This window comes from Protopterus annectens, chromosome 5.part0 (assembly GCF_019279795.1).
Source record: "Protopterus annectens isolate FY-2018-M chromosome 5.part0, PAN1.0, whole genome shotgun sequence".
In the NCBI taxonomy this organism is placed as follows: Eukaryota; Metazoa; Chordata; order Ceratodontiformes; family Protopteridae; genus Protopterus; species Protopterus annectens.
The window spans coordinates 149,199,195-149,215,418 of NC_056735.1; the positions used below are offsets into that span (position 1 = coordinate 149,199,195).

Consider the following 16,224-nt stretch of genomic DNA (forward strand, 5'->3'; position numbering starts at 1 on the left):
GGATCGGTCGAAGCCCGGGTTAACAATGACCGCCACCAGTACTGTTAGCCTACAGGGTGCTGGTGGAAATTGGGCTACTGTTGGCCGAAGGAGGAGAAGAGGCGGAAGACATGGCTGAAGGCAGGAGGAGAGGAGAAAGGCTAGGACTGTGGTATTGAGGGTCAGAACTTTGAATGTTGGCAGTATGACTGGTATAGGGAGAGAGCTAGCTGATATGATGGACAGAAGGAAGGTTGGTATATTGTGTGTGCAAGAGACCAGATGGAAGGGGAGTAAGGCTAGGTGTATCGGAGGTAGGTTCAAATTGTTTTATCATGGTGTGGATGGGAGGAGAAATGGCATAGAAGTTATTCTGAAGGAACAGTATGCTGAGAGTGTTTTGGAGGTGAAAAGAGTGTCGGATAGAGTGATGTTTATGAAGCTGGAAATTGATGGTGTAATGATGAATGTTGTTAATGTGTATGCTCCACAAGTTGGGTGTGCAATGGATGAAAAAGAAAAATTTTGGAGTGAATTGGATGAAGTGGTGATGACTGTACCCAAGGGTGAGAGAGTGGTGATTGGAGCAGATTTCAATGGGCATGTTGATGAAGGGAACAGAGGGGATGAGGAAGTGATGGGTAGGTATGGTGTTAAACAAAGGAATGCAGAAGGTCAGATTGTAGTGGATTTTGTGAAAAGGATGGACATGGCTGTGGTGAATACATATTTTAACAAGAGGGAGGAGCATAGGGTGACATACAAGAGTGGAGGAAGATGCACACAGGTGGATTATATCTTATGTAGGAGGGCCAGTTTGAAGGAGATTGGAGACTATAAAGTGGTGACCGGAGAAAGTGTCGTTAGGCAGCATAGGATAGTGGTTTGTAGGATGACGTTGGTTATCAAGAAGAGGAGGAGGAGTGTGAGGGCAGCACCAAGGATCAAGTGGTGGAAATTGAAAAAGGGTAATTGTGAGGTGGAGTTCAGGGGTGAGTTAAGGCAGGCACTGGGTGGCAGTGAAGAGTTACCAAATAGCTGGGTAACTACAGCAGAGCTAGTAAGGGAGATGGCTAGGAAGGTGCTTGGTATCACATCTGGACAGAGGAAGGACGACAAGAAGACATGGTGGTGGAATGAGGAAGTGAAGGAGAGTATACAGAGAAAGAGATTGGCAAAGAAGAAGTGGGATTGTCAGACAGATGAAGAAAGTAGACAGGAGTATAAGGAGATGAGGTGCATGGCAAAGAGAGAGGTGGCGAAGGCTAAGGATATGGCATATGAAGAGTTGTATGAAAGGTTGGACACTAAGGAGGGAGAAAAGGACCTGTACCGATTGGCTAGACAGAGGGACCGAGCTAGTAAAGATGTGCAGCAGGTAAGGGTGATAAAGGATAATGAGAGAAACATACTCACAAGCGAGGAGAGTGTGTTGAGGAGATGGAAAGAGTACTTTGAGGGGTTGATGAATGAAGAGAATGAGAGGGAGAGAAGGTTGGATGATGTAGGGATAGTGAATCATGAAGTACACTGGATTAGCAAGAAGGAAGTAAGGATAGCTATGAAGAGAATGAAGAATGGAAAGGCTGTTGGCCCAGATGACATACCTGTAGAAGCATGGAGGTGTTTAGGTGAAATGGCAGTGGAGTTTTTAACCAGATTGTTTAATGAAATCTTGGAAAGTGAGAGGATGCCTGAGGAATGGAGAAAAAGTGTTTTGGTACCGATTTTTAAGAATAAGGGTGATGTGCAGAGCTGTAGTAACTACAGAGGGATAAAATTGATCAGTCAAAGCATGAAGTTATGGGAAAGAGTAGTGGAAACAAGGTTAAGAAGGGACGTGATGATTAGTGATCAGCAGTATGGTTTCATGCCAGGAAAGAGCACTACAGATGCGATCTTTGCTCTGAAAGTGTTGATGGAGAAGTACAGAGAATGTCGAAAGGAGTTGCATTGTGTTTTTGTAGACTTAGAGAAAGCATATGACAGGGTGCCTAGAGAGGAGTTGTGGTATTGTATAAGGAAGTCAGGAGTGTCAGAAAAATATGTAAGAGTGGTACAGGATATATGTTCAAGGGTAGTGTGACAGCGGTGAGGTCTGCGGTGGGAGTGACGGATGCGTTTAAGGTGAAGGTGGGGTTACATCAAGGATCAGCTCTGAGCCCTTTCTTATTTGCAATGGTGATGGACAGGTTGACAGACGAGATCAGACAGGAGTCCCAGTGGACTATGATGTTTGCAGATGACATTGTGATCTGTAGTGAGAGTAGGGAACAGGTGGAGGAGACCCTGGAGAGATGGAGATATGCTCTAGAGAGAAGAGGAATGAAGGTCAGCAGGACTAAGACAGAAGATATGTGTGTGAATGAGAGGGAGGATAGAGGAATGGTGAGGATGTAAGGAGTAGAGGTGGTGAAGGTGGATGAGTTTAAATACTTGGGATCAATAGTTCAGAGTAACGGTGAGTGTGGAAGAGAGGTGAAGAAGAAAGTACAGGCAGGATGGAGTGGGTGGAGAAGAGTGTCAGGAGTGATTTGTGACAGACGAGTACCTGTAAGAGTGAAAGGGAAGGTCTACAAGAGGGTAGTGAGACCAGCTATGTTATATGGGTTGGAGACAGTGGCATTGACAAAAAGGCAGGAGTTTGAGCTGGATGTGGCAGAATTAAAGATGTTAAGATTTGCACTGGGTGTGACGAGGGTGGACAGGATTAGGAATAAGTATATTAGAGGGTCAGCCCAGGTTGGAAGGTTTGTAGACAAAGCCAGAGAGGCATGATTACGTTGGCTTGGACATGTGATGAGGATGGATTCTGAGTATATTGGGAAAAAGATGCTAAGGATGAAGCTACCAGGTAACAGGAAAAGAGGAAGGCCTAAGATAAGGTTTATGGATGTGGTGAGAGAGGACATGCAGGTGGTTGGTGTGACAGAGCAAGATGCAGAGGACAGGAAGAAATGGAAACAGGTGATCTGCTGTGGCGACCCCTAATGGAAACAGCCGAAAGAAGATGATGATTGTGTCCTAGGCCATACCTCTCAACTTTCCAGATATTTGTCTCATATTTGTGGTCTGTACCTCAGATAATTTGGGAATTTCTGGAAAATCATTGAGGATTGAAGACACTAAGCAATGATATACATTTGAGTTTCAGTCTTCATATCCTTCAGATAATGCTCACTAATGCAAAATCTGTTAGTCTAGCAACTTAGTTTATGACAGTTCCTGATGTTGGTCCTGTTTTTCCACCATTATTTTTGGCTTTGTCCAGATTTCTTCTGCTTAACGCGTGAGGTATGATCTAAACTCTAATGAATGTGACCACTGCAAAGACTGGTTTGCTGACATTTTGCCAGTTACACTTATTTTTATACAGATATGAACTTTTATTTAACTGACAGGATATAACTTGGGTTTGTAAATAGTTGAGGATGAAACAGCTGGAAATTTGAATAGAAACTTGGATAGCTCCATTAAAAGGAATGGGTTAACTCACAGAATGTCGTGTAACCCAAAGGGTACTGTGTGAGCTGTAAAGATGGAGGGCTGGGATTTAATGCCTTTAAATCCTACTGGTGTAGTGGAGTCCTCAGTAAGTCATTCAGATTTTTGATGCCCCTGTGTGTCATTTCCGAAAGGAGCTTGAGTGCCCTATTACCATCTCCTCATAACCAAATTTTAGAAAGCCAGTATAAGTAATCAGTGTGAGAGACCTGCTACTCCAGGGTAGAAACAAAGTTTAATGGAAAGAAAAGTCACATTTGCAAACAGCAAAAAAGCAGTCCAAAGTCTGATAATGACTAATGACTGCTGTTTGTTTGAAATTTATATGTTCTTTCCTTGTCTGTTCATGGTTATATATTAATGCTCAAGTTTCCTCACTTATCAAAAGACATCCTAACTGACTGGATTTGTAAATTCATTAGTTTTCCAAATCTAAAGGTATGCTAATTGACTGAAATTTTTAAATGCGTTTATATTACATTATCGACTAATGAAAAGAGCGAACACTCTTTCATCGAACCGATAATGCTGAAATTCCTAAACAGCGAAGACACGGAACAGTACATTTTTTTCCCATGGAAAAAATTTGCTGCTCTGCAAAAAAAACTCCCAAAAAACCCCAAAAACCCCCCCTTAAAACACAAAATGAGTGGGGGGCTTCACCCACCCCACACCCCAATGTGGGGGGTTGTGCCCCCACACCCCCCTACTTAAATATACGAACTCCGAGATCGCACCATAGTGGAGGAAATGGCAAAGTCCCAAAGACATGGCCCACCATTTTTTTCCCCTGGGAAAAAAACGATGCCCCTTGTCCTTGCTGTTTAGGTTTTTCGACATTATCGGTTCGATGAAAGAGCATTTGCTCTTTTCATCAGCTGATAATGTCATATAGTCCCTTTTTAAATGTATTAGTTTGCCAGCAGACATTATCCTATTCTGGACTGTAGGGGAGACAAACTGTATCTCAGAAACCAACATGCATGAGGCAAAGAATCACTCCATAGTAGAATGGACACACAAACACCCATGCACACATATGCAGCATGCACATCTACAGGCAATTAAAAGGGTTGCCATTGTGTTTACTCTTCCTTGGGGAGTGGGAGGAAAAGACAGCAGATGATGAAAAACTATGTTGGCAACGAGGGGACACTTAGATTCCATACAGAAGGTATCCCAAGAGGAAATTAACCAGAAAAGCAAAAATTGTGAGGAAGAATTTGTCCATGCTCTTGCTGGGCTGGCCAATGATGAAAATTTCTACAAGGATCACTCTGTTTAACAAGTTAATAAATTCTGGTAAATAAAATGACATTAAAATGCATTAAGGCACAGTGAGGTGGTAGTTAGTATTGCTCCATCATAGCAGTTGCTTCCTTGATTTGGTTCCCATTTAGGGTATCTTTTGTATATAGTCTGCATGCCTTCTCCATGATTGTGCAGTCTCTTGTTGGGTGAACCAGTTTCTTTCCATGCTGAAAAACATACCATAAGTAACTTAAAAATCTTCCAGTTAGCTTAATGGTGTGCATGTCTTGTATTTGTGTGTGTGTGTGTGTGTGTGTGTGTGTGTGTGTGTGTGTGTGTGTGTGTGTGTGTGTGTGTGTGTGTGTGTGTGTGTGTGTGTGTGTGTGTGTGTGTGTGTGTGTGTGTGTGTATATAAATCCTGTAATAAAATGGTACCCAATCTACAATTAATTTTCTGCCTAGCATCCACTGTATACCAATAATAAGCTCTCACTACTCAAAAAATGTAATTTGGATAAAGCAGGAAATTGGCAAATAAATGAATGAATGAATTAATGAATTACCTGCAGTATCAGATTTAAAGAAACTTAGTTATGAAAAACAATGTCTATTCCTTACAAGGAAAAGACATTATAAAAACTACTGAGGACTCCAAACTTTCAGGGCTGTCTTGCCTTAGGAGAAGGCCAAAAACTTGTCCACCCCCTAACTTTCTGATGGCCTCTATCTCCCCATCTGCCCATACCTCCTAATTAACCAGTATAGAGTCCATGTGTATTAAACCAAACATCATTCTCCTAGGAAACTTCAGCTATCCCTTCATAAACTGTGGGACTTCTGCACCCTCAAATATGTATGTAAAGAGATTTCTGGAATTCCTTAGTACAAACTCTCTGGACCAGTTAGCCTGCAACCAAAGCATGGGCAATAAAATTTTGGACTTGGTCCTTGCCAATATATGACAGCTCTGCTGCCTACAATTTTAACCTTCTTCCTAGTCAAATCAACCACAAGTCAATCACAGTCACCATAAGACTGAAGCCTGAAGCATCCTCCAATGCCTCAGTATTCAGAGACTAAGCAAAGAGTTTTCTTTCGGCTTTTCCCAGTTAGGGGTCACCACAGCAGATCACCTGTCCGCTCATGATTGGCAGTGGAGTTTTTATGGTGTTGAGTTGCCAGCCCGGCGCCTAACCTTCCACGGAAGGCACACACACGCATGCACTCACACCTAGGGCCAATTTGGAGTATCCAATCCACCTCCAGCATGTCTTTGGGATGTTACTAAAACTGAGTAATGCTCTGGATAAATTCAAAAAAACCAACCATCTTGACAACCCCATTGCTTATGCAGAATCCTTTACCACCAAACTCAGTACATATGTAAATAGCTACACAGATGCATCTGTTTCCTTTAGAAATAAACACAATGCCAAATTCAATAATAATCACCTATGGTGGAACCTTAATATAAACAGGTTCTATAGTAAAAGGAAAAATTAAATGCATGTAAAAATAAACCTAACTCTCAAGAAGCCAAAAACTCTCTTCCTAAATTAAACAAGGAAATCTAGACCCTGCTCAAACAAGTAAAGCCACAATGAGGTAAAAATGACCACCTAAACAAAAGATAGCCACAAACTGTGTACTGTGTAGATCTAATAGTATATGATATCACCTACTCAGACACTGAGGACAAAGCCAATCTGCTGATGGATAACATTAGCTGAAACTTCACCTCCTTCTCCCCCCTCATCATTCCCAGATCACATACCTGAATCTAAGCACCCCCAATCTCCCAAGAACAAGCCCTCAAGGCACTATCCAAGGCCAAAACCACAGCTTCTATGGGGCAGGTAACATACCAAAATGGCTACTGGAAAGCCTGAAGCATAATATGCCAACCCTCCCTACAGAAAAGATTCAGTATCAGCCTTGAAACTGGCTATTTGCTGGGTGAATGGAATACAACAGTCATCCATCTGCATAAGTACAGGGCACTAACTAACACAGAAAGTTATACCTCCATGAGTCTTACGAGTGTCTTCTGTATGTCTTGGAAATGGATCATTAAGGAACTAGTAAACAAGGATATAGGTTACCAACAAACCTTTGACTCTAGCCACTTTAGTTTTGTCCAGGGCTGATCCTGCCTAGTCAACCTAGTTGACTCCTTCACTTACTGAAGAAAAGGATGAAGGAAAATCAGTACACACTGCATATCTAGTACTCACCACGGCATTTAATACCATTCCACTCTCAAGTATTTTTAATAAACTCTCCCAGGTAAATGCCAATCCCTACATAACTTAGTGGATAGCAAACTGGCTCACAACTAGATTCCAGGAAATTAAGGTGGGTGGCTCTATCTTCTCCAAAAGAGCTTTTACCTGAGGTGTACTCCAAGGGTCAGTCCTCTGGCCAATCCTCTGGCATTTACTTCTATGAGATTAAAGTCTGTGTTAAGGACATGGGAGACCATGTTTGCTGATAACTTCAGACAAGATGTAATTATTACCTCTCCAGATGACACCAAGATCCTCCAAAAGGGCCTTACCCAAACAAATATTCCATGTCAAAATCATGTTGTAAAACTCAATGCCAAAATATATATAATACTATCCATCAGCAAGCATGACGCCCCATGCAACTATCACATTAATAACACACTCCTGAGAAGTGAACCAGTAGTTAACCTGGGAACCTATGTAGCCAGTGATCTGTCCTTTGATCGTTATGCATGTACTATTGTAAGAAAACCCTTTTTCATTGTTCAGTTTGTTAGTAAACGTATGGTGTCCAGGTACATGGATGTGATCATGTCACTATATTCAGCACTTATTAGGCCAATCATTGAGTATAATGCCCCCTTCACCAGGTACCTGTCTAAACACTTGACACAACTTTAATGCCAACAGCAATTTCTCACCTAGAAAATCAAAGTTGTAAATCATAAAAACTACACTAATCATCTCAAAACCTTGTCCCTATTCCTGGTATCACACTGTCAACTGAGAGGTGACCTTACATATAGAGCCTTGACAGATTTTGTTCTCGCAGACCTACTGTACATCCATAAATCCAGTGGTGGTGTAAACCCACTCATGAGATCTTATTCTCTGCTGCAACATAAATAGGATGTGTTTGAGAGATAGATATGTATAATAGGGAATTCCTCTCCTTTGGAATCATCTTCATCTTCACATAAAACAAAATACTTTTCTTACTTTATTCAATTGAATGTGGATAAATGAATGCGAAACTGAAAATTCATCCTTAGAGAAGCACCCTTGACCCTTATGAAAAGTGGTAACATGTAAATGTTCCACTGCTCTGGGTTACTTCATATTGAAATTGCAAGGTTAATAAACTTCATGAGAATTTACAGCTAGGATTCCAAAGGTCATCTAGGAATTTCATGAGAATTTACAAATAGGATTCCAAAGATCATCATGGAACTTCAAGAGAATTTACAGCTAGGATTCCAAAAATCGTCTAGGATCAATAGCCCAGTAAGAACCTATGAATTTATTTACTTATAAGGAGGGTAGAACCTTGACAATAGGATCCATACTAATAAAAACCTCACTCCCTGCAAAATGGAAGAGACTTCTAGCAGAAGGATCCAGAAACTGCATACCCAACAAATGAGGGAGTTAAAACATTGTGGCTTAATGCTGCTTTGAAGTCCACATGTGTGATCTAGTATGCAGATTTAAACAGCAAAGCATGTTTTTTTTCTGTCACTTCTGTCATCAAATCATTCAACATGCAGTATTCTTAAAAAGACACAATAGAAAACTTTGTGACAGTATATAGCCAGATTATTTTCATACAACAATGTGTGTGCTTCTTTCTAAGCAGTGTGAAAGTGTGAATAGCTATATGTGGTTGGGTGTATCAATGGGTGAGTTATTTTTACAGGAAAAATTGAAAGCTACTCCAACAGGTTTCTGGTAGTCTTTCAGAGATTAAGGGACTTCGATTCTGGTATAGATACCTTGTTTGGTAAGTAAATTGTCTTCAAATATGTGGAGATGTAGCTATTTTTATATAAAAAGATGTCCTTGAAAGATACATAACAATGCACAGCAAGAAAAAAACAGACTTACCATTGGAAGCAGCAAGGCAGATGAGTATGAGTGCCAGCATCGTTTGAGAGGTACCAGCTGCTTTTACGTTTAATCCAGGGAAGCTGTTAAGAAAACAATATTACTTTACTCACAAAAAAGTGTGTGTTACATGCATAATAGTATGGAAGTGATGTATCACATGCAATGCCAGTGAGCTGCTGTTTACTAACAACCTTGTGCCATAGTGAGCCATGGTTGGGGGGTGGGTGTAGGAATGAATAGAGTATTACACCACCCCTTCCTCAGGAGGAGGAGGAAGTAAGCACTGTGGGGACTGAGGAGATTAGATGTTGTTCTTCCCATAAGATGGGCAGATAACATTCCATCTTCTAAATGAAACTCAGAAAACATGTAACCTCTCTGTTCTTGGGACAGGAACAGATAAACACACATAAAGCCACATCTCCCTTCTCTCCTTTCCATAGTTTGAGGTCACAGACTTTCTCCAGGATTCCATATATATTATCAGAGAATGACGGCTTCATGGGGTGTCACTAGTGAGGAATATGTACATAAGATTAATAATCTGGCAGTACATTGGAGAAAGAAAATGCTAATAAAAATTTGCAATAATACTTATATCACTTAGCTATGTTTTTCAGACCTTTCCCCCTCTTACCTGCCCATATACACATTCTCATTCCAGCCTCTTCATACCTTTCTCCATCTACCAATATGCCCCACTTCTTACTGAGGACTGTTTCAAAGCGTTACAACACAAATTACTACTTACTTAATTTGTACAATGTTGCACATTATGAAAGTCTCTGTGACGTTTGTGCACGGCATTAATTTTGGCTTTTTGCTTCAATACTTTTAGGTCTGCTACTGATAAACTCGGCTTCATCATTAATATTTAATTTTATGTTGAATGTCACAGTTATTGCAAGTTTTGAAATGAATGGCAGTCAGAGTATTTGCATGTTAACTGCTTATCATTTACAATTCCCTAATTCAAAATAAATACCATGTAATGTAGCCTTTTAAAAAAAGAGCGTGAGGGCCTAGGGGGTCTACTTGTTCAAATAATATACCTAATAAATGTATTTATCCACTCATGCACTCATTCATTCATTCATTCATTTCAAAACCTGCTGTATCCAGTTCAGGTTTCTAGAGAGCTACAGACTTTCGCAGCATGCAGTAGGATAAAGCCAAAAAAATTTATGCCCACAAACTCAAAGCAGAGCAAAGCTTGTGTCCAACTCCTGGTTTTAATGACTGTGGCAAATAAAATGTTTTGAATATTGAATTTATATTTATTATAATATTTAAGAAACTACATCATTGTATTTTGCAGTTGTAACTTTAAATATGATTTAATGGGATAGGAGATTGATGGTCCCATGTTTTATTGGTAATTAAGTAGTAAGTAACTTGCTTATAAATATGATGTGACTTTTAAAACTTGTATCTCAGGAAGTTTTTATGGAAGAATAAAAGTGCTTATCCTTTTTTTTTGGAATTAAAATGAGTTGAATATGAGCTTTGCTCTGCTTTGAGTTTGTGGGCATAACATTTTTTGGCTTTGGTTTTAGTTACTGTTTTCGTGTTTACTGAGTTTGTTATTGTTATGGCCACCAGAATTCTAGCTGGGCCGGCTTCTCAAAGTTTATATCCAAAGGTGGACTTGCACAAGTTGCAACAGTCTGTAGGGAACCTAACTTTACTCATTCAACAACTGTCAGAACCCATGGACAACCACACTAACTACTGCTGAGTCAAGTTAGGGAAACTAGAAGTATGTACAGACTACCAAATCAACTAAATCCAATTTAATGGTATGACTTATCTTCCTAATGGCATTAATAGCAGTAATATCTTTGCTAATGTGGTACAGAGTGCTACTGTGAGTTACTCTAAGAGTCCCCCAGCATTCAAAGATTGGTTGACTTCTAACATCACTTTAACTGACAACCAATTGGAAGTTCTATGATTGTAGATAAACTTGCTGAATATGATTACAAACTTTTAAAAATTAAAAACTTTAACTATATAATGCTTATTTTATTGAGTGCATCAAGGTGAACATGGTACCAAAGGGACTCTGCTTGTGGTGGTACCCTGCGGGATTTATACCTGAGTCGACACTGCACAAAGAATTACTCACACTCTTTGACAGGCATGGGTGTGAATATGTGGACCTAATAGTGAAATGCAACACTAAAATCATTGAAGAACTTATCAGTGACATCAGCAAGTTGGATAATTTAATAATTCACAATTTACAATACAAGGGTCATAGATTTGAGCACATCTGTGTCTTTAAAACCATTGATGAACAGGTTCAGGACATACCAAACCAGATGATTGAATCATTAGAATGGGACAGAAAATATTACACTAACAAAAAAGCATACCCCATTCCTCCGGGTTCCCAGACATGGAGTACTAGGCTCAATGATGCAAATAATCAAGTATTTGAGTTGAACAGCAACGAAGGAGATGACCAGCCTGAGTATATCTGTACTAATCAGCCTATCGATTTTTTTGACCAAGAGGTATTTCTGCCACTGAGGACATCCGATCAGATCAGAGATTTAAGTCAGAATCAAACCAACCAATGGTAGTTCCAAAATTCCACCAGGCCCCCGAACCAATGGCAGTTCCAGAATTCCACTAAGCCCCCACAATAGGAAGGATAAAGAGCACAGAGATTGAGTTTCAGAGGCAAGAATTGTATACAAGGAAATCTGAATTTGCAGTGAACTGGATTAGTGGCAATCCTGATTTCAAACTGCCTTCATGCACTATTATTGAAAACAATAATGGTGATTTTTAAGTGTACAATTTTTCTTCTTGCAACATTGATGTATATTGTAAAGATTTATTTTTGAGAGGGTTAACTTCTGTCCCTAGTCAACATGCTGATTTAGCATACATCTTGATGGACTAAAAATAGTACGTAAGAAAACTGAATTTAAATGTTTTATTTCAAAATGTACCACATGTAATGAAAACTTTTAGGGTATCTAATGCATTTAATCCATCCTTAAATCCTGTCATTCAAATTTTTGAAAAAATATGTGAACTGGATATCCGTAATGCTTTATGTAAAATGCCTAAGGTAGATCATAACATATCAAATATTGAGATTAAAAGGCTAGGTGTTTTAAAAAACAATTCAGACATCAGGATCATGAAGCCCAATAAGGGAGGTGCTTTTGTTGTTATGAACAACAGTGATTACTCTAACAAGATGAAAGAAATTTTAACAATGGATACTTACCAAAAAGTTTCTATAAACAAGCTTAATGTAGCTTACAGGATGATTAAGAATAATTTGGATGATTTGTTCATTGAGAAACAAGTAACCATCGATGAGTACAATTTTCTAAGTGTAATAAACCCCATGATCCCCCCTCACTTTTTGGAGTCCCCAAAATCCATAAAAGTATCAAACAGGTCCCAATGTGCCCAACTGTAGATGCATGGGGTTCAATTACCCATCAATTTGCAAAATTTATAGATGAAAAGTAAAAAACTTGATATTTAAAGAAGACACATCTGTCATGATTCCTGGGAATTCCTACATAATATCAATAAAATACCATAATAAGCTCATACATTTTCATCACAATCGACGTTAAAGATTTATACACTGTAATATCTTACCAACTAGGGTTAGAATGGTTTCCAGAATTTTTATTTTTGAATGATATAACCCAGGATTATATCAATGTCTATGAAAACCTAATGGAAACAGTTTTAAAAAACAATTTCATCAAGTTTGAGAAAGAACTGTATTTGCAATGTAGAAGGTAGCCATGGGCTCAGAGTGTCCAGGAGCATTTGTTAACATTGTCATGATCCAGTAGGAGAAGAACTATTTGTTCAATTCCAAATTTTATGGCTCAATGTAAACTCTACACACACTATCTGGATGACATATTTATTTTATGGGATGGGACAGGGATGACATCCCCAAATTTCTAGATTACATCAACCATAGCACAAGTTTTTTTTTTTAAATTTACCCATGAACAACATGAAGTATACATAGTATACTTGGATATCTGGTTAATGAAAGATTTGAGCAATGAGAGATTTCTTTCCAAGATATGTAGAAAAATAAATATATTCAAACACTGTTTTTATACTTTTCAAGTTCACACCTACTTACTCAGAAAAAATCAGTTGTTAAAGGATAGTTCCTTCAAGCTGCCCAAATGACCACCTTAGATGAAGACTTTTGAGAAGAATGCATGCTACTAAAACACATGTTTCAACAGTGTGGATATCCCACCAGGTTTATCGATAATTTAATGATGGAAGTCATCAATAAACGGGGATGGAAATATTTCATCCCAATTTTAGTAACACTATAGAAGAAGTGCCATTATCTAATATTCCAAATACACTGGGGGACAACACTAACTGTAAGACTAATAAAAATTTTGAGAATGCATTCATCAGTACCTACACTTTTGATATTAGGCTTATTAAATTTATTCTGGCAAAAAACTGATATCTATTAAGGGATGACAGACAACTGAGGGACAATGTGGGTGAGAAACCTAATGTGGTATACAGAAAAGGTACTAATTTAAAAACAATATTTAAAAGGAAAACCTACATAAGAAAGAACACTGTGGAATGAAAAAACGTGGGCAATGTAGGTTTTGTGAGTATATCCTTGTATGTCTGGGTCTCACATTAAGTAAAATGCAGAATTTTACTTGCAACAAAAGTGGGGTTGTTTACTGTGCACTTTTTAATCAATGCTCCAGGTTCTATATTAGAAAAATGGAAAGGAAATTGAAAGATAGAATATATGAGCATAGGTATGACATAAGGAAGAAAAGAGATTCCAATTTGCTTTTCAAGCATATCTATGAGAACCCAGGGCATGATTTCAAGTTTGTGATTTTAGAACAAATGCTGTTGAATGAGAGAGGTGGACCATGGGCTCTACATTTTGAAAAGTGTGAACTATACTGGCAACTCAAGCTAAATGTGAGTAGCTGGCCAGGACTCAATGAAAAAGTTTTATATAGCCCACCTAATCATGAAGGGATTCACATCTAGATCAGAGGAGGTCATCATGCCTCTTTACTCATCCCTCATCAGGCCCATAATTGAGTACAATGCCCCTTTTGGGATGTACCTTACCAGACACCTGCAGCAACTGGAAAGACCCCAAAAGTACCTCACCAAGATGATCAAAGGGCTCAAACAGATGCCATATGCTGCCAGGTTAAAGAAACTCCAGCTCTACTCAGTGGCATACCGCCTGCACAGAGGCGATCTGTGCCTGACGTATAAAGCCATGTCTAACCCGGAATTAATGGACATGCTGCACCTCAGAAAATCCAAATCCCATCAAGCTATGCGCTTGAGAGACTTGAACCTCAGCACTGAAATAAATAGGACATGCTGGAGGGACAGATTCATAACCCAGAGGCTCCCTTCACTCTGGAATAAAATCCCAGTCCAGGTTAGGCAGAGTCCCTCATTGACTCTCTTCAAGAGGAATCTTGATGAGTGGATGGGAGATTGTAGGTTTACCCCGGGTATCACTTCTGTGTCACTGTTAGACAGAGGCACAGTATACTAACCTCGAAAAAGGGCATAGCAAAATTAATTTAAAATGGGTGGCGAAAGCCAAACACACTCTGGCTAGGCTTATAAGTGCCCTAGGGCAGATAGCCTAGTATGAACCTATGAACCTATAAGTGAATATAAACTGGCTGTTGAAACTAAAAGCATCAGAGAGATAAACACTACTGACACCAGCAAAACAGAAATGGTTTTAATGATTGTGGCAAGCAAAATGTTTTGAATATTGAATTTATATTTGTTATAATTTTGAAGAAACTACATCATTGTATTTTGCATTTTGTATTTGTAACTTTAAATATACTTTAATGGGATGGGGGCTTGGCATTCACATGTTTTATTGCTAATTAAGTTGCAATTAACTAGCATATAAATATGATGTAAAACTTTTATCTGAGTAAGTTTTTTATGGAAGAACAAAAGTACTTCTCTACCTAATTTTTGGAATTAAAAGGAGATGAACACAAGGTTTGCTCTGCTGTGAGTTTGTGGGCATAAGATTTTGTCTTTGATTTTAGTTACTGTTTTCACATTTATTGAGTTATGCAGTGGGATAAGGTAAACTCCAGACCCAGACAGGAAATCAATTGATTGCAATATTACTAAGAAGTAAATTTAATGTTCTGAATTTAGATGTATGAATGTTAATGTTTGTCTGCTTGAATTTGACGTTACTGTTAATAACCTGTTTGTGTAGAATAAATATAAACCTTGATCATGAATGTGCAAACACTGCAAAAAACAACCAGAGTAACTAAAAGATAACACACCACTGTATCTTATGCTGGAAATCTAAAACCTTAAATCACCATAACTTCCAATGCTCTTTATGATGGTATGAATATTCTTACATGGTAGGCTATGGGCCCTACTCTCCGCCGTACATGGGTTCCTTCCAATGCAATATCAGTTGTGCTGCACCACCATTTTGGGTAGTAAGTTTTTGTAACTAAAATTTCCGCCTGGTCACTATAGCCTTCTGCCACCTGTGTGGTTAACTGCCAGTTGAAGTTATTTTTTAGCTATTCATTTCTTATCCAAGTAAGTCAACTGATTTACCAAGCATCTTTCTGTGCCATGATACAGGCTACACACAGGGTTAAATACAATGTATGCAGTTGACTATAATATGCATGAACTTTTTAGCAAAGCTTGTCAGAATGTATGGTTTTGAGATGTGACAAAAAGCCTTCAGAAAAAAAAAAAGCCTGGGCATGGGGATAACTTGCAAGCTTCACACAGTGAAAACCAAATGTTATGGCTGAACCCTGGTCCGTGGTGATGTGAGACAGAATCTTTATATATTCAGCCACAGTGTCACATGATAGATGAAGGTGTGCTCTGAGATTTCATGCAGCCACACCTTTACCCTAGCTGGCCACAAAAGTGCACGGTTTGGCTAGAGCTGATGATATTCACTTCAACCATTCTCTTCTCATGAAGGGAGGGGAAGGGATCAGTAGCTACAGGCATTTAATGATTGAGTAGGTGATGTATGTACCAGCCAGAATCACAATACATATACTGCTGTCTACATGTGCAGAGTCATTGAAATGTGCTTTGGGGAATACTACATGGCATGGTTGTGACCTCAGAATTAATAGAGTTAGTAGTCCTCTAGCTCAAATGCAATGGTAGTAATTTTGAATCAGTATAATTTTTAATGCTAAACTTTTTAAAGCGTGTTTTTTGTTGGTGAGGTGGCAGAAAATTATCAGTATCACAATCATTAGGGACCCAGGTGATTATAAACTGCCTGACATATGATGATGCATCTCCCCCCACACTTATTATAGTC

General features: G+C 38.9%; 1 protein-coding gene across 1 annotated transcript in view; it reads right to left on the reverse strand.

The window, feature by feature from the left end:
* Positions 1-16,224, reverse strand: part of LOC122802518 (lysozyme g-like) — a 229,263-nt gene that overhangs the window by 164,847 nt on the left and 48,192 nt on the right. The window contains exon 2 of the mRNA XM_044072171.1: positions 8,847-8,929. Within this exon, the coding sequence (XP_043928106.1) occupies positions 8,847-8,886 (40 nt within the window). The 5' untranslated portion in view covers positions 8,887-8,929. The remainder of the gene's footprint in view (positions 1-8,846; positions 8,930-16,224) is intronic.